Source organism: Lipophrys pholis, assembly GCF_963383615.2.
Source record: "Lipophrys pholis genome assembly, chromosome: 19".
Taxonomy (NCBI): Eukaryota; Metazoa; Chordata; class Actinopteri; order Blenniiformes; family Blenniidae; genus Lipophrys; species Lipophrys pholis.
Genome location: NC_137647.1, coordinates 20,322,489 through 20,342,406, shown reverse-complemented (window position 1 = coordinate 20,342,406; position 19,918 = coordinate 20,322,489). Strand labels below are relative to the sequence as shown.

At 40.8% G+C, this 19,918-nt stretch overlaps 1 protein-coding gene across 4 annotated transcripts; it reads left to right on the top strand.

The window, feature by feature from the left end:
- Positions 1-1,992: 1,992 nt before the first annotated feature.
- Positions 1,993-19,693, top strand: LOC308124713 (plexin domain-containing protein 1-like). Of its 4 annotated transcripts, none has more exons than XM_080487916.1 (15): positions 1,993-2,273; positions 2,388-2,420; positions 11,456-11,622; positions 11,884-12,027; positions 15,796-15,865; positions 16,017-16,139; positions 16,227-16,345; positions 16,432-16,531; positions 16,645-16,740; positions 17,589-17,670; positions 17,754-17,814; positions 17,906-18,008; positions 18,104-18,136; positions 18,231-18,376; positions 18,472-19,693. In XM_080487916.1, exons 3-15 carry the CDS (start codon positions 11,554-11,556, stop codon positions 18,583-18,585), a joined length of 1,260 nt encoding a protein of 419 aa, XP_080344042.1. In that variant the 5' UTR covers positions 1,993-2,273; positions 2,388-2,420; positions 11,456-11,553; the 3' UTR covers positions 18,586-19,693. The 4 variants fall into 4 exon arrangements, with proteins under 4 accessions (XP_080344042.1, XP_080344040.1, XP_080344039.1 ...); XM_080487914.1 differs by having other exon boundaries at positions 2,008-2,228; XM_080487913.1 differs by having other exon boundaries at positions 2,248-2,420.
- Positions 19,694-19,918: the final 225 nt, after the last annotated feature.

Here is a 19,918-nt window from a genome sequence, read left to right as displayed (position 1 = left end):
ATTGATCATGTTTTTAAAAGTACAATCTTGTTCAAGAAAAAAAAAAGAAAAAACAGGGGGCATCCGGATTTGAACCGGGGACCTCTTGATCTGCAGTCAAATGCTCTACCACTGAGCTATACCCCCACACGGCTGTGTAGAGTGATCCAATCTATATTTATCATATATGTAAGACATATTGACGTGTTTTGTATATGTTCCTATTTTGTATTTATGTTTTCCACGTAATGTTTTTATCCTTTAATAAAACAGATTTGCTATTTTGACCAATTTCTATGAGTCGCAGTGAGGCCACCTGGTGGCCAAAAGACGAAGTACTCATCACGACACCATCTGTTACAATCAAAACTACTTTGAGGTCACGTTGCTAAATATTGCTGAACTGTTTGTGACAAGATGGAGTTTCCCGCAGGTGAATCATTTATATGTGACCTTCTTAAACGTCAAAATGTTTGCAAAGTCAGGGTTTTTAACCACAAATCAAACAGATATTTTGGCAGAAAGAGAACAAAATAAATTTTTGTTGTAAGGTATTTAGTTTTATTTCACCCTTAACTCCCCCCCCCCCCCCCTTTCTTTTTACTCTTAAATGTTACAACTCTAAAGTATCTCACATAAATAAGACCTGAGAGGACTGCAGCACTACACATGCACATATCTGAACCCCAAATATTAATTTAAACCTTGTACATTTCAACAGAAATATTCCACTAATTTGATATTTGGATAACAATTGAGAAATATAATCCTAAATGTGTGCACAATGTGCAGACTCAATGATGCATCGAAAACGTCTTCGATATCACCCTGTTGCAGCTCAGGAAGGAAAAGGTGTTGAAATGTACACAAGCAACAGGAAATGAGTATGATAATGTCATTGCTGAACTTCTTACGATCTGTCAATGTAAGATTGTTGTACTAAAGGTTGAATCTACTCTTGCACAAAATACACAGTACTGTGTTGTAGTAGTCTTTAATATGTCCAAAGGTGTGTGATCGTGTCTCTTTGAGTATCTGTCCAGTGTACCATGTCTGTTTATCTGCAGTTGGATGAAGAGAGTAGAAAAAATGGACAGATCGAAGTGAGAAGTAGAAAATTCATTTCATAGTTGTGGGGAATAAACAGAAACATTGCTCAAAAACTACTTTGATAGAGGGTGGTCCACCCAACGCTCTGCTGGGGAAGGGATTCATAGAGTATCGCAGAGTAATCAAAGAGAGAGAGAGACACTGACATGGACACTGACGGGCAATTCAGAGCCAACAATTAACCTCAAATATGAGTTTTCTTTAGCAGGAGAAAAAAAATGCCCCCAGGGAGAACATGCAAACTCCATGCAAAAGAGATCCTGCAGTATAGTTTAGAATCAAACTGAAACCATATATCAAACGGGACAAAGGAGAAATAGAGGGAGCGAGCCATCACAAAAACACAAATTACAATCCAAGTGAGGATTTCCTCTGAGACTGCTTTATATTGCAACCTAATAATACCAGTAAATATGGGTGGTGTGTCTGTTTAAAGCTATTCTGCCCTCACTGTGTTGACATTGACACTGGCTGCTGCTGTGTCGTGTCTCTGTCACCCTCTTATGTTGGCAGTCTGGGTTACTGGACGTGGCACTGGTTTACTTTCCAGCTGTGAGTCCAATAAACACCAATAGGGATTTGGAGTTTCCTCCCACAGTCGATAGAAATAGTGACATTTGTGAAGTCGGCCTCAGTTTATTCTTTCATTTTTACATATAAACACTTTTTACACAACCACTAGAGCGTTTCTGTTCCACGACTGGCATGAAAGCAGGATGTCGTATGAGAAGAGACATTATGTTATGAGGAGCTATAAACAGACTTGACATGGAATGTGTAATACTGAAACTAGTGCTGGCATCGTTCGCCTCATAATCTCCATGTCTAATCTCAGACGTCACTATTTTCTCTCTCCTCACAGCTGGTTTGGACGGAGGGAGGCGCCAGTCTTCTGCAGCCCGTGTTGGTCCTCCGATTACTCTGAAAGATGCTGTGACTTCAGTGATCTGCACCCCTTGACAAAGGAACGTGTGTCATTTCTCACCCGACTTTCTCCTCCCGTCTCGAGAAATCCTCCCTCGGGTCAATTCCTGTGTGTTTGTAAAGACGGGAGGAGAGAAAGGGTGTAGCTCGACTCGGGGTGGTGTGGTGCGTGGAGGGAGTGAGATCTGTGGAGGAGAGGAGGGTGACGGCTGGAGGTGGGAGTCAAACTGTGTTTTGCAAAGAGAAGAAGAGGAAGAAAAGTGCAGAGACAACACTCACTTTTTTCTTTCCTTCTGACTGTGTTTATTCCCCCTTTTTGCAGCAGAAGATGTGTTTCATTTTGGTGATGCTCTTTCTCTGTCTCTCCCAAACAGAACTGGCTGACGTTTGGGTTCAACGACAGGCAGGTGAGCCTTTTTTTTTTCATTCTTCTTCTTCTTCTTTTTCTACATCCATCATCATGATTTAATGCTTTCCCTCATGGCTTCTCATCTCGTCTACACATATAACATTACAGGTGCTACTAAACGTTTGCTATTGGTTTTCATCCTCAGTTTCAGATGAAATGTTCAGAGTTGTTAGTTTCCTTTCCGAACACATCTGCATTGTGTGCAGCAGCGTGTTATTTTATTGCGCTGCAACCTAAACAACTCCGGCAGAAATCTTTATGGGGCAGCGAATGGGCACGCCATGCCCTTTCCTTTTTACACACAGAAAGCAAATGAGATCGTTTACAATAAAGTGTACAATAAAAATACTCCTATTCCGCAAGCATGCGACTGAGTCTAAACAACAACCCGCAATAGAGCCTGTCTCAGGTTTATAATTAGATTTCGACTTGTTTTTCCTCTCCGCTGCAGCCGGGCACAAATCTCCAAGAGAAAGGACGAGGACTTGTCCCCACCTCTTTAAAACCTGATTTCTTTATAGGCAGTGCTGTGCAAACAGCAATGCAAGAGTGACGGAGTGTTGAGAATTAACAACTTTTTCAAGAATAGAAGTGTTAGTCATTACTAACCACGATGCAAAGTGGATGTACACGCAAAAAAATATTAGTGAAGCAACCCTTTGTCATGTGCCATAGCACTTAATGGAATTGACTGTAAAATGTGGATTATGACATTCTGCTGCAGAGTGAATCTGTGACCAATTTAAAGCTTACTTGTTGGCATTGCATGATGGGTGAAGCTAAAACGTTCGCACAGTACTGTTCACATGGAAGTGAAAAGGCGTAAATCAAGCAGACATGCGTGGGTTTCACAATCGCACTTCTTTAAATGGACCGGTCCTGCCATTGAAACTTTTTCCTTGCCTCCCTGATGAACCTGGCAGTGATTTCTGACCTGAAACAGCTGCCCGAGCATTAATACCGAACCGGTTCACCACTCCAGCAGAGGTCATCGGAAACGGTATTTCATTAAATCCACACCGAGATGTTAAATTGTCCACTGCTCTGTCTGATTTATGGGGAGCTCTTGGACGTAAGAAAGATGAATGTGCTTCACAGAGGGAACAAGATACTGTATGTGCTTGTTGCTTCAGAGGTCAGCTCTAGCCACTGACCTATCCTCCTCCTCCTTTTATTTTCTATGTATGCTTATCTGTCTTGTCATTAAACATTATATACAGTTCTGTTAAAAAAAAAAGAAAAGAAAAAGACTCTAGTCCTTGGAGAGCAATTGACACCATCTGAACCAGACTGTAAAAACACCAGAGCCCAGAGCTGAACATGAATCCTGTACCCAGTAATGACCTCAGAGCTTGGCCTCGCGTCTCTTTGTCCTCCAGTGAAGTTTGCTTAGCAAATAGTCTGAAACGCATCCAGGCCTCTTGTAGCTCAACATCAGCTGGAAAAATGAGAAACAAACCCAAGCACTGATAGGACGTTATCGTGTGCGGGTCCCACGTTGGCTCTTATTTTACAAAAGTCAAGTGCAATTTGACTTGTGGTGAAAAAAAGAATGCTGGCGTGTTTTAGGAAAGTGGCAAGAAAGAAAAACCAGCATGTGCCAAAAAATGAACAGCTTGTTCTTTGAATCGCGCACTGATTTTGGAAAAATATTCAAAGGGCAAAAAGAGGTTTTGGCCTAAACTGCGTCTTTCTTTCATTCTTATCAGGAAATGAGAAACAGAGAGAATTTTTTTTTTTCTGTCATTCATGATGAGATCAGGTTTCTACACAGCGGAGGAAAAATAATGGAACACTTGCGTTATTTACACTCTAAAATTTGCCTCTCCATTGAAGAGTTTTATTGTGAGAGTCGTACATCAGCTGTGTTCGCCCTCCCACAGTGTTATTTATTAAAGGAGGCTCCTCTGCAATCGTTAAAAATGACGGGGATTCTTACTGTAGTATGTCAGCAGCTCAGCAAAGGCCAAAATACATAGCGAGAGCAGTGCCACCTCTCAGATTTCCCCCGTGTTTTGTAGTGGAGGTGGAGGAGTTCAGATAAAATGTCTGCAATTAAAATGAAGTTGGAGGACAAAAACAAAACAATCATCCAGGCTAAGCTCATTTTGGTGGAACGAAACAAAAGAACTGCACATCTGCAGTGAAGCCGCGCGGCGTAAAATGAATTATGGAGTATATTGCGGGTGATGTCGGGGAGTCCGTGCCAGCGCCTTCCGCCTCTGCTCAGGAAGGGAGTGTCCTGCCAGGCCACTCCGGGTTTGACCACTGGCAGAAAAAGCCGGCTAAACGTTGAGGTTTGGTCGCTGTGGAAAGAGGAGGCAGAGGTCACTGTGTGGGTACGAACATCGACCTTGCCACGGAGAAACCAATCCTCTGTTACCTTTAATCGGCATGCCTTCCTGAAGATCTCATCTATATTCTGGTCCCGCGTCTCGTTCTCTGACTCGGTCAACGTCGCTTAGAGGCTGGCACAGTGCTGCAATGGTAGGTTGGCTCGTCACGGGGAAACCAGATTATCTTCTAACCGAGGCTGCACTCTGTAATTTCTCCTGAAAAACAGAAAATACGTCAGACAATTGATGTTGATTCATCATTTTGTTGCAGTTTGATGCTTTGGATTCTCTACAAGCAAATGGTACATGATCAGTACATGGTGCATCGCTGAAAGATTCATTTGTTTTTTTGGTCAGATATTCCTGCACCCAGAACATATAAACTAAAAAGTTAGAAGCAGTTTGTAAATGTAAATGTAGCGGTAGGAATGGCCTCCGTGACAAGCTGAAGAAACCCCAGCTGATGTTATGATAAATTATAATATTTTTGAGATACTGTTCATTTCCATAACCTATAAGCAAAATTAAAAACAACAAAAAAAAAAATCAATATATGTGTAAATAATATAGAATATAAGAACGTTTCACTGTTTGAGTTCGATTATTTTTGTAGATGACACAAGTATGACACATTTGGTACACATATAATAAAGTTTGGTGCAACATTCCTAAAAGATTTGTATTTGTAGGACGAGCATCAGAACTGTGTTTGTGGAATTTGAGGAAAAGTGTTCAATCTTATTTGTCAATGACTGAAAACCTCATTCTGTTCTTGCTCTTGAGTCTTGTTTTACCGCACCAGGTGGGGGAATGCTGGAGCGACCAGTGGGGGACAACTCTGAGTGGGGCGGGAGGGTTGATGTAGGACAAAGACAGTGGGAACAGGGAGCTCTTTACAAATGTACAACCACTTAATGGAGATGCGAACTGCTTTTCTAAAATCACGACACAACAATATAACAGACAAATATTCAACAAAATGTAAATATCCTAACGTTTAATGGATTCTATAGTAAAAGAGAATCCAAGTTTTCAGGTATTTCTGTTGAAAAGGTTGAGCTCATTCTTCCTTTTTCAACTCTCAAAACCAGGTTTCACCAAAAGACTGTTTCCCTTACACCTAATGTCCTATTCTGCATGAATTTCTAAATATGTTGTCACCCAGAAGTGAAAATTGGACTCTGTGCCGTAAATAATACATATGGATGAATGGCGAGAGCGAATATCTGGAAGTAACCACCAGACAGCATACTCAATCTGACTCCCATCACGCCGTTTGTTTTGATTGTCTGCCAGTGAATATATCAATCCTACTTGGGGGAGTGACGACCTGACCACAAATAAAAAGGTCATATCTTCATTTCCACTGTCTGCGCTCCACCCAGCTGTTTAAAAGTCGACTATGTTTATCCAAGGCATTGATGGGCTTAACGACTGCACAGACATAATTCTCCCTCTTACCTCATAGATGTCATAATAGGGCGGATCTGGTGTTCAACAATCACACGTCAAGGCTTAATATATAAAAACACTGACGCAGCATTCAAGTGGATCAAAAAGTGGAGAGAAACACTTGTGCGCAATTTCATCGAGTTTAATGATGTCGGGATTATTGGATCGTCTCAATGAACTTTTATATTATATTAAAAGAAAAAGAAGACACATTGTAGTTCAGATGGCTGTGGAAGACGTCAGCATTATAAGTGTGCATGCTGAGTGGTTTTCAGAGAATTCCCTCACCACACCGTCTGAACTCTGAGAACTCGGACGCGCTGCAGAAATGCAGACACCAAACCGACTAACTAAAGAGCGGCGGCCCCCCCATAGGGCAGCGTTCACAGTCCCATGGAAGGGTTGAGACGCCAACGTGTCAGATATTTGTGTTCCTGATGATTTTTCAAGTCACGGCACATGTTTTTGCACCCCCTCTCTTAAACAAGAAGCATCTGCCAAAACTGCCCCGAGAGAGCGCTGAGTTCCCGTCTGTTAATTTCCTCATTAGCAGGACTCATAAAAGACTCGGTACAGGGAGTGGGAGGTGTGTCTGCAGTGTTTAATTAAGCTTGAACAACGTGAATGAAATGGGCTAGCTTTAAAGTAAGGAAGGAATGTTAAGTAGTATTACGGATGACACACCTGAGGATGAAGCACGTACAGAACATGTGTGGGTTCATATTTACAGGTGATGCTCACTTTCATTGTTCTGTATGTCACACCCAGCTTGAGCGACTCTCCGCCCTCGTGTTTTGTGTGATTCACCAGGCTCTCATTCTGCACCCAGGGACTTTAAAAAGTCACGATTGCTTCAGAGCACGAGACGTGATGCAGACCGACGTTAATTTGTTTTTCGGGGTCATTTTTATGAACAGCACTTACAGATGATGGTTCTTACAACCGTTTGCTTATAAAGACCTCAAGTCCGGGGACTGTTTGCAAAACTCACTCGGAACAACTGATTCATGCTTCAAAACAAAAGGGTTTTTTTTTCGGCCATCTGGCGATCAGCTAAAAACACCAAGTGGTTTTTGTCATTGTTTAGGATGTGTCAAAATATTTATGGCCGTAAACCCAGAAAAACAAAATCACACAAACTTAGGCTTTGTGTTGCTCTAATATTGTACTCATTAAAATACTTTCAATATTTGAGTGTTGTTGAAGTCTAAACTTTTATTTTTTTCATATTTGACAGTCAAATTAACATCCTTACATGCAATCTGTATAAAACTGACCAAAATCATGTTTGGAAATAATGAGTGACTTTTTGTTAGTTTAATCAGTACAACATTCATATCCATGCATTTTTTTCATTTATAAAAGGGGAAAAGTTTCAGTCAATTGCAGTGGTCCACTAATTTGGAGAAAGAAGCAACTTGTTGAAGCAAAGGGGGCAAAACATCACGGTGTATACGTTATCATGAAACATGTGAAGAATAGTTTCCTAAAATATAAAAACATCTCTTACAGTTGATAGGACACACAGTAAATCTTATCAACTGTGCGAGTTGCAACAATCTATTATTTTTACTTTGTAAGAACATGGAAGACATGCTAAAGTTACCAAATATGGTAATAATGAGTTAACTTTTTTTTCATCAACAGTGACTATTAAAGTTTGTGGATTTAGATGCCAGAACAGGAGGTGAACGTTTCATGCCAAAATTCAAACTTTGGGTTGACAAAGACCCACTCCAATGTATACTGCAAACTTATTCTGGTATATATGTGGGATACAAACAATAAAGTTAAATTTCTAGGTGCAGGCTTCATAAAGACCACAGCTAAGTCCATGACTATGATGTGGCAGTACGACATGGACTAAGACACAAACAAAATTAAGGATGTCCCGATAACACTTTTTTGCGCCCGATACCGATCCGATTTTTCAGAATTGAGTATCGGCCGATACCGATACTTTCCCGATCCGATACTCACATTGCTATTGCAAAGATACTCAATAGTCTATTTTTGGAGCAACTAAGATGTCTGAAGCTGAAAGCACTATTGGCAGAAGCTTTGTTTAGCAAGAAATTATTGTAAAACTCACTTATTGAATCAAAAGTCTTCTCAGAATGACTTAAACATAAATGCTCTTAGGCAATGTAACGTCTTTGTGTATTAAATTTCAGTTTAACTTAAAGCAGTATGACAGGTTTGACCTGAATTGTCACAAAACATTTACATTTCAATGTGAATTATAAACACTTAATTCCACATCAAAGTGGTAAAACCTGTTTGACAAAAGTAGTCTGAACATAGTTCTCTCAAAAATGTATTCAGAATATCCCAGTCTCCCTTCAAACTTCCCTCCACACCTCACTATGAGCACGGCTCAACGGGAGGCTTCAGAGCATGTAGTACACACGCCAGACCTTTAGGGGCGCTGTGACTCACCAAACACAACAAAAACGCAGAAGACAGACCACATAGAAATTTAGAAGTAGACTTCTGCATTAAACACATAAACCAAAATATATAATTCTAGTTTTATAGTTCTATGGCCCCGCTCCGCCTGCATCTAGCTTTTGCAGCTCGACCGGAGCTTGTAGTCCGTGATTGTTGTGATTATTAGGTGACCTTGCAGACCACGTTCCTTTTTTTATTTTTTAGATCGGCGGGCTGATCGGCTGGATTTGTCGATTTCCGATCACTAACAAATCACCAATATCGGCCCCGATCCGATATCTACCGATCCGATCGGGACATCCCTATACAAAATTGAGTGAAACAAATTGGTTTTGTAAAGGCGGCCTTTATAGGCACATTTTGCCTCTAAATTAGAAAAAAAAAAATTGAATTTTTTATGTTCTGCTTTATACATGGCCTGAAACTTCACTAATTATTAATCCTAACTCATTACTGCCACCTGACAGGTCACTGTGCAGTTCTACAGACATGCGTTTCCATTTAAAGACATTTATGAATTATACATGTTTGATGTTCTGATTTTGATGGTTCAATACATGAAACAACAGTTAGATGTTGTGAAGATTGTGACATTTGCACTGAATCAAATGTGAATCAGTTTTGGATCATACTCAATTTGTGATCATGCAAATCAGCAGAGTTGCACAAACATTTTTGCACAAAAAATGATCAACTTTGCCAAAAGCACTGAGATCCAAAACTGTTGTGAAACGAGACTCTAAACTCTGTCCAGAAGAAAGCAAAATCAGCCAAACTGTATGGTCGTTTGAGGTGATCACCACTTTATCTCATGCAGGTGTGCCAGACAACGCTGCTTCAACACGTGGTTGTAGTTCTTCTAGATGCGAAGTGACGATAATCTACAAATAACAGTACTTCAGGAGAATGTTCTCGAAATATGAAGTCAAGTGATTTTAACCGGTGTTTGACCCGCAGGAAACTCAAAACGTACATTTCTGCCACCTTGTTTGGTCACGTGACCTGGGGTGGCGCGTGTGTTTACCAGCTGTACAAGCTCGAGCGGACAAATGGAGGGAACACACAAAAAGCAGAGTTGTAAAAGTTGCAGCCTTTACACACCGTTTAAAGGTGTTTGAGCACAGGCGCTTCCAGCGGACCACAGCAGGTCCGTCAGAGTCACCCAGCTCAGTTTTAATCTGCTCAGGCAGCCGTACGGACTCCCTGCCGTGGAAACACACCGGAGCAGAGACGAACTCTTCGCGGCAGCCGGGCTGACCACGGCGCGTGTAGCATTCACGGTGGCCCCGACAGGAACCTGAGACCCGCGGGGTGGATATCCTGGCTTTTTTTTTTTTTTTTCCCGTGCTACTTCCGAAGCCTCCCGTAGTTTGCTGAAAGCCAGAACCACAAAACAGCAAACGATGAGTACAGGAGGACGCCTCCATTTAGGGTTAGAGAAGACACCCCGCGAGGAGGAGGGGGAGCGTCTGGTATTTATACACTTTTCTCGTGACGTCATTACGCTGCCTCGTAAAGTACGTGCCGTAATGACCCGGATGAAGGGATAGGCGAATACCACCTAATAACGTGGTTAATTTTCAATTCAGGAGTTTCTAGCAGTCCTTTCGTGTTACTTTATTTGCGTACAGTGAACTTGAATTTCATGAAAAGCGCTTTACAAGTAAAATGTATAATTATGGGTATAATCATTATTTTGGAAAGATTGATCGATTGTTCAACTTCTGTCTAGTGTTGCCTCAATCAAATCAAACATGTCCAAAATAGTATAATTTAAGTTCACCCCAGAAATCATTCCAGCCATAATCATATGAAACATTTGTTTTTCTCTGTGAAGTCATGACTGTTGGCAATAATTTGTTTTTAATGAGGAACAGAGGGAAGAAAACTAGAAGATTTTAATATATGACTATAAAAGACTTTAATGCATCAAAAAACAGGGCAGACTTTTGTTGTGAGAGTCGATAATTGTTTCTGCTGTTTTCCTGAAATTTCTAGTTTAGAAAAGGTGTGATCCTCATTCTGTTCATTCAGTTTTAGTTTATGTGTTGGGGTTTACATATTCTCTCTATGTAATTGTGGGTATACTCAGTGAGGTCAACATTGAAAATAGTGAATAGTCAAAATTCACCTGTTCCTTATTGTGTGTTATCCACATAGAAAAGTCCATAAAACCTTTGAAAAGACCAACATTTTACCTACAGCATGTGTTTCACTGTATAGCAATATAACATAGCTTGAGGTTGTGCAAGGACATAGATCCACATGTCTGCATCCAGACATGCATTTTCCACGCTCCATAAAATAGTGTGGTCCTAAAATAAACACCTAACATAAAACAAGATTATGTGGCTTGAAAGAATGTCAAATCATCAATTAAAACACCACAAACTTTTTAAACAAGGCCTACCTACCCCGGTTTCCTTCCTGAACATGGTTTACCTTGCTTCTAAGGCCAGACTACTCCTTCTGAGTATCAGCAAATTGTATTTGTATTGTTTCTGTGTCAATATAATGAGGGCTTCAACAGACAACACAGAAAAGTTTCAAAAAGAAACTCTAATTCTTAGTTTGGCCGACACACAATGAACAAAGCCAAAGCTGTAAACATCATTCAATCTAGAGAATATGAACAAAGCTGATTTCTCAAATGTTTCCCAATTGTGATCGTCTATCCTTGACATTGTTGAAACGAGGAGTTGGAACCCGTAGGTTTGCAATATGAAATCCATCATCTATGTCTTGTACTGATTGGAACAACAGTGTAAACTGATATGTCTTTTTTATTGGATAGATGATTGGAATGGCGTGAGCTCACGGCAGCGTGAAGAGCCAACTGGAGGTGACAGCGGTGCTCACAGATCCCAGAGGTCGTCTTCGAGCCAGGCCAGAATGAGCAGGGCAGTCCTGGGCGGAGGACTAACCATCAGCACACTGCCAGACAACATGACACGTGTGGTGGTGAGTGCTGAACCACAGTGTTTCTTATTGCTGTAATGGTCTGTGGCATTTTATTACATTTCTCCTAACCTTGATTTGTTTAACTTGTAGTTAAATACTGCCCTCTTTTGGAAAGAAACCTCTACTCTCCATCGCTTTCTTGAGGAAACAAACATTGCAACTGCATATTATTGAACCTTGTTCACTCATTCTTCTGTGAAACACTCCCCAAACGTACATCATCTCTATGCAAACTGTCATTAAAACTTTTCTTCCTGGTAGGAGGACTCAGGAAAATACTACACATGGCGAAGCTTTGGCCCTGAGGACCAGCGTACACACGACCTGTGGGTAGACATGAGTGACGTCCGGCGTGGCCAAGTCAGAGTCCATGGCATTTTGTCAAACTCGTACAAACAGGCTGTGGTGAGTCTCACACATATAAACACATGATCTCCTTTTTTTTTGACAAATCATCAGAAAATAAACTCATGTGGAGCTTCACTCAGGGTGCACGTGGCTCCTCAGCCCCTCTGGACTGACTCCCTGTAGTTTTCTCAAAATTCTATGCAAATAAACATCTGATTTTTAATGTTGTCTTCATCTCTTATCTCACACTTTGAGCTAAAAAATGTGACTCCTGAATAAAAGTGTGTCAGTACATCGGCTAAAATATGCCTGTTAAGAAACAACAATGGCTGAAACAACTTTAATGGCTAAAACTGTTTAAAATGGTCAAATAATAAAATATCTGCAGTTCCTAACCGCAGTTAAAAATTTTATTTGGTTTTGTAAAACTTTATACAATAAGTTTATGAACTGTGTTCTTTTTATCTTGAGACAAAACTTGTTTTGTGGACCCATGCAAATTTATTTAGGTGCAAAAACATCAAATAAGCCTCTTTCGGTCGTAAAAGATACACCTCTGGTTTAGTGAAAGACAATATGTGCTGGTCAAAGTGATCCTGATTTCATTTCTGGGTTCCCCTGCCTGCGTGGGTTATTTAAAGTTACCATGTGCTGTTCAATCACAGATCAGAATCAAGACATTATTGTGTGTGTGTGTGTGTGTGTGTGTGTGTGTGTGTGTGTGTGTGTGTGTGTGTGTGTGTGTGTGTGTGTGTGTGTGTGTGTGTGTGTGTGTGTGTGTGTGTGTGTGTGTGTGTGTGTTTCCTCTGCGTACGCTGGTTTTCTCCCAAAAACCAAGCACCAGGGCCCCCCTGAGCACTGCTCTGTTGGGCTGCTACTGAGTCAATTTGGGAAAGGGAATTCCCCTCTGGGTACTGATACAGTGCTATAAAAATCAAATAAATAAGCTAAAATGGACTGAATCAAAGAATCTCATATCGCCGTGCAACAAGACTCACCCATGCTTATTTGATTAATTTTCTCCAGAGTAGGGTCAGGGGTGGCTTTTGGAGTTCGCTCGGTGACAGAACATTTGATTGCAGATCAGAGGGTCTCCAGTTCAACCCTGGGTTCCCCGTTTTTCATCAAAAATGTATTCATGAAAGATCATTGCGGGCTACTCCAGATATACTTTGCTCATATGTCTAAATCTGGGTTACCTGTGCACATTGGACTGTGTTTGCCATATCTTTAGCTGTACTTATTCAAACAAATAAAACATAATAACATGTTTGATTCAATGGGGTATAGCTCAGTGGTAGAGCATTTGACTGCAGATCAAGAGGTCTTCAGTTCAAACCTGAGTGCTCCCTTGTGGATTTACATCTGAGCCACTTGGTAATCAGTTTATTACTTTAAAAAAAGTTGAATCTAGGAACTGTTTGTGGGGCTTCGTTTCTCTGCACAAACAAGCTGTGAACAGTCCTTTCATTGGGTGTTGCTCAGTGGCAAGTCAGGGCAGTTTACAATAAAATAAAGTGTTCTACACCTCCATGGACAAAACATGACTTGCAAATTGATTACTCTTACTTGCTGCAACAGTTCAGGGATACATTTTGTCACAGTATTTGTGCTTTCTGGACAAGCCACCACTGAACAAACGCTGTTGTACTGATATGTGAGTCAGATGTGTATGTGCAAAAAAATGGTTGAACTTTGTGCCGGGACTTATATATCAGGATCTGAACTAGCAGACCCATTACATTTTTGATGGTTGTCTGATTAAATCCTACATGTCCTGTGAAGGTCAATTCAAGTGAAGTACTTTTAAAAATTTCAGTTTATTATAGTAAAGTGTTGTAATGGATTGAATCAAGTGACCCTCCTCTCGTCATACAGCGATATTCAAATATCCAGAGTAAACTGCGGAGAACTGACACTTGACAAGAAAACGTTTCCATCAATCTTCCCTGCTGCAATGCCAATCTTTTGTTTCTAGCTGTTACATAGTGGATGTAGATCAGTGGCAGAGGAGTCGACTGCAGCTTCAAGGATCTCAGCTTCAAACCTGATATCAGGCTCGTCACTATTCTATCTGGGGTTTTTTTCATCATGACCTCTCTCCTTCTCAGCCCCACATGAACACCCTAACAGTATGTTTCATCTGTCCATTTAAAGTTGAAGGAAGTGAAGAAAAAACAAAATCAGTTCTTCTCTCTTCATGCATTAGTACTCCAGAGTTGCAGGCTCAACGTTAAGGCCCTGCATTTTTATGTCTGAAGTGTTTGCCAAGAACAAGTAATGAAACACTCTCTTATGTGGGGGTGTAGCTCAGTGGTAGAGCATTTGACTGCAGATCAACAGGTCCCCAGTTCAATTCTGGGTGCCCCCTTACACCCCACAGCAGCATTGGGATGCAGTACTATCCCAGCAAGTATTTAACACCCCTGATAGAAACTTTTAACAAGTAACACAGGGTGAAAACAAGCAGTTAAAGTTGTACTATGACAGAAGTGTTTGACGTTGATGTGTTGCTTTTCTCCATTGCAGTGTAAACATGCGGCCGAGTACAAATAAGCCTTTGAGCTCTGTTTGCGTTTACTGATAATAAAACCTTAGTTTCCCTCGTTTCTTCTGGATCAGATCGATTTCAGCCACACAGAGGCTCACAAATCCGCTATTGTCAGAGGAGCAAACTGAGATTGTCCCAGTTAATATTATGTGAGGGTAGATCAGAATGGAACAAATTTAAAAAAAAAAAAAAAAGGTAACAACTAAAAAAAGAACCTGATGAAACGTACAAAGAACTACAAGCCCACCTTGTCTTGATCTCTGTTCAACACCTGACACCTTTGCCATGAACTGAAAACTGTAGAGCAGAACGATTAGGAAAGGAGGAAAGGAAAGAACAAAAACACGACTGACAGTCTACTGATGGACGAATCCTGCGTGGAACTGAAGGTTTTAAGATTTACACAAAGGTCTAGTGTATGCTGTAGAGATCGGAAGGAACTCCTGTTGGTTTTTCATTCGTATGATCAAATCTGAATCTGGTTGAGGCATCCTTGATAAGGGGGTGTAGCTCAGTGGAAGAGCGTTTGACCGCAGATCAAGAGGTCCCCGGTTAAAACCTGAGTGCCCCCTGGTCCACCAATTTATGGACTCCGATGTCACCTATTAGCTCCTGATATATAAAATCTGCTTGTAGGTTTTTGTCTTAAGGTTAAATGTGTACTTTGACAGTCAATGTAGGTCTCAGTCCATGAACTGACTTTAATGGAATTTTGTAAATAATCATATTTTTATTGGTCTGCTAATTCTCCCAACAGATAAAGACTATACTTGGCAGTTGGGGCTCATTCTGGCTCATTTAGATGGTTTTTATGCAGTCATTATTTGCTTGGAAGTACATGAAGCGTTTTTACATGTGAAGCTTCAATAAATTTTAATCTACAAAAAATATGAATGAGTAATTTCCTGAAATACTATCCTAGTGCTTTTTTTTTTTTTTTTTTTTCAATTATATGGTAAATGGATTTTCACTTATAGAGTGCTTTTCCATCGCTTGAGCAGTCCCCAAAACACTTTGTTAAGCACATTCACCAATTCACACACCACTGGATGTGGCTGCCATGCAAGGTGCTCAGTTCATCCATTGGGAGCAGTTGGGGGTTCAGCGTTTTGCTCAGGGGCACGTCAACATGTGGACAGATTGGGAATTCAAACTTGCAGCATTTTATATTTACCAGGGGCTGTAATTTGTTAAAACGGTGTCTTTTTTCTGTCTTGTTTGAAAGAGTGAATGAAAAATGTGTTTATAGCTTTGTGTGTATTCTCTTGTTGCAGAGGGTTGCCCTGTCATTTGACTTTCCCTTTTACGGACATTACCTGAGGCAGATTACCATAGCAACAGGAGGTAAGGTTATATTTCCTAACAGGTGTTCGAGTGACCTTTTCCACATGTGCTTGCAGCATAGAAGAGTTGATGTGTGTGTGCTTGCTTGCTTGTGTGTGTTAAAACGAGTCATTATCAGGTGGTACATATTAGGACATGGTGTGACTTTCAGGGTTCATCTTCACGGGGGAAGTTACTCATCGCATGCTGACTGCGACACAGTACATCGCCCCGCTGATGGCTAATTTTGATCCCAGCTACTCCAAAGAATCCACCGTGCAATATCTGGACAACGGTATAACGCCCACCCGATTTCACCAACATGTCCGTTTGTCTCAGATCGCTTGATGATCTGCGTGATGTTGACCTCTCCTCTCTTCAGGGGAGGTGTTTGTGGTCCAGTGGGAGCGGGTCCGACTCCCAGGCAAAGAGGCAGTGGGGGCCTTCACATTTCAGACGGCGCTCTACAAAACGGGAGTCATCGCCTTCAGCTACAGAGACGTGAGAGGCAGCTCTACGACAAATTTCATCTCGCCAGTCTCAGTTTCAGTTTTGCAAGCTTCGGTGTCTGTCCTCTTCCTGTCCAGATACCGCTGCCGGTGGACGTGATGGGCTCGGCTGAACATCCCGTCAAAGCTGGTTTGTCTGACGCCTTCATGGTAACGTTGCCCTCTCCTCAGTCGCCAGGTGAGCATTATAATCATCTTCATCTCTTCCAAGATATATAACTACCTATAGTGACAAATACCATAGATGTTATTTAATCCAATTCAATTTTATTTATGGTAACACTATTGTAGATGCCCCACAGCAGACAATCTACGAGTACCATCGAGTCGAGCTCGACACCACAAAGATCACCAACTATTCTGCTGTTGAGTTTATCCCACTGCCGAGTAAGTAACTTTTCATGTTTTCATTTTGCAGAAGCACATTTCTTTTGTTTTGTTTTATTGTTCAGAATGTGTTGTAAGACAGAGTTCTGTGTTTATGGCTACATTTAGATTTCCTCCCTGAAATCGAGTTGTGAAGTTTTAATAATCTCTTAACCCCGAGACAGCACACTCCCTTTTAAGGTCTCTGGATCAATGTTTACCACAGTTTTCTTGGGAACCTTTCCTAAAATCTCTTATTTTCCCAAATATTACAGTAAAGTTAAACACCAGTGTTTTTAATTTTCCTTTTTGTTGTCAATATGTTTACAAATGTGCTTAGTAAGCTTGCAGATGGTCCAGTAACTGTGGGTGGGTGGGTGGGGTGGGGTTATTGAGAAATTGATGTAAAAGTTCTGTGATTATATTGTTTATTGGTTGTATTTGAAAATAAAAAGACATTGTTCAAAAGTTAAACACCAGTGGACACAACCACTCTCCTAAGCATACGCATCAAGGCTCTTGCAATGAGTTTTGCTGGTTGTCTTGCATGTATGCAAACTTATTTTTGAGAACATGCAAGCCCCCAAAGGGAAAAAGTTCCTCACTCACCTCTGGTTGTGTGTGTTGAGGAACCCCTTGATACCCAAACCATGCAAATCCCTGCAATGCCGCTGCCCCACACTTTCTTTTGATCACGAACATTGGGTCATGTCTATTCCCACGGTATGGAAGCACTAACAAAGCCGATGGATGGATGGATGGATGGATGGATGGATGGATGGATGGATGGATGGATGGATGGAGGGAGGGATGCATTTGAATCCAAACTATCAGACACTATGCTTTCTTTCATGAATTTCCCTGCGCAGCCTGTCTTCTCCACGACAACTGCCAACTGTGCCTCTCATCCAAACAGACCTCTGGCTGTAGTTGGTGTAATGTACTTCAGAGGTGAGAGACTCATCACACCTCCAGCCCACAGCTTTAACAGATGGAAGTTTTACCGTATATGTTCTATTAATATCTTGTTTTAGGTGTTCAGATGGCATGGACAGACACAGACAAGAATGGCTGGATTATGACTGCGCAGAGGAGGTAAAGATGAATGTCGGTAGTTATTATCTGTTTGTTTCATGTCTTCATGTGTTTTACTATAAACAGCACTTGTTTTGCTGTTTGCGAGCAGAAAGATAAAACCTGTGAGGAATACTTTGGTGACAGCTCCGTCACACCAGTGATTGAGGACACAACCTCTTCACCTCCCCTCAGGAAAGAATGTGACCCTGATGGTGAGAACTAAATAATAATAATAATAATAATAATTAGCTTTGAATCATGTCGACTGTCATTGAACTTAATATGATATAGAATCATTTTCTTTCAGATGACACAAAGCATATATTCAAGATGGGCAGTGGTGAGTGGTCTTTCTGTTGTGAAAATTGCAAGCGAGCCTTGGGATTTGGTTTTGTTCACGTCGTCGTTTGCTTTGGCTGCGGATGTGAAAACAGATTCTTCCACGAAGAGTGAAGGCCTGGCTAACAACGGAGTCATCGCCGGTATAGCAGCAGCTCTGGTGTTGATCTTGGCTTTGATACTTGTTGCGCTTTACATCAACTTCCATCCTGCTGCTGTATCACCGCTTTACCTCATTCAGGTGAGCGTGTCATTTTCTCGTAACTTGTATTCTACTGTATATAGTATATTAAAAAAAAAATTTTTTAAAACTACTTTTCTTTTACTGCTTTGCAGCGACGCAAGAGCTACTGGCCTTCTTTGAAATTTCAAAAGCAACAGCCGGGCTACACAGAAGTGGAAGGAGAAGGTCACGATAAAGACAGCATTGTTGAAGCAGGGCCCTGTTGAAACCATGAATGGAAAGAATACCTGCATTTGTGCAATAAATTACAATCAAATCAAGGTTTATCATTCATTTTATGGTCATTCCCTAAAGCCTTTTGTGACGAATTGCAAAAGGGGAAATTATTACATATATTTACAGGTGTTAGAAGCTTCTTGTTGCTTTGATAGGTTCAATCTAAATGATCAGTTCAATTGTTTTTGTTTTTGCCCTGCAGAGAAATTTTCAAAACATTTTTGTACACCGAAGTGACAAATGTAACTCTCAAAAAAGAATGTCTCAATATTTTTTGGACTAAAATACATGTCACATACTTCCAAGGTCACAAGTTTCTGGTTACGCTTACCGCGTACACAAACAGAATAACACAAACCTGAGAGAAAGCTGCTTTACCTGTATGTTTAGTGTCTGTAAACAACTCTGCAATCAACAAAAAATGGATACGTAAAGATCTGAAAACATTTGTAAAAATGTCAGCATTTCTCAACTGTAGGAATGTAATGTCAATATTCCAGATACTGCAGTTTGGGTATCCATAGGTGGAGCAAAATTATGTTTTTGCAATAACAAATGTTATCTTGATCCTAAAGGTTACGTGTCTCTTGCAGCTACAAACATTATATTTGTCGGGGGTAAAATGGTATTTGTGGTCATAAAGGTTGCAGATCTCTGCAATACAGAGGCTCAGTCTTGTATGACAGTGGTTTGAAACCTGAAAGTCATGTGAGATCCTCTTGAAATCCAAAGGGGACCCTGATACTTTGCCTACTCTTTTTAAATTTACACTTGCTAAGAAAATTTGAGTAAACCACTTTGTATGATCTAGAGCACACCTTAGAAACTGTCCACTGCTTTTATTTTGGTGGCTTCCTCCAATGTCCACCATTTCTTTTTGCTTCTTTATGATGTTTTTTTGGAGGGAGTTCTTTGCTTTTCATTGACGCAATCTGGGATCGCCACGGAAAAATATTTGGAAACACCGTTGTATGATTTCCATTGAAATGTATGTTTTGTCTGGAATATAGTGTTGGTTGCATTCATCTCTCTGACTGCAATACAATGTCTCATCAACTGTGCTATTTTACATCAACTAAACTTGCGGGTGTGCTTCAGTTCCTGTGATGTGTTCAGTCTGTTCTGCAGAAAACATGCTGCACATTTCCTCACCAGCACTCTTTCTTGCAAATGTTCTGCTTTGGTGTTTTTATAAGCTTATAAATGCTTTTACGCACCAAATCAGTGCATGTAGAATGAGGAAGAAGTGCAACTTTATTGTCAGCAGATGTCACCCTAATCAAAGGCACTACAAGCAGGACGTGCAGTGAACGTGGCAGATAT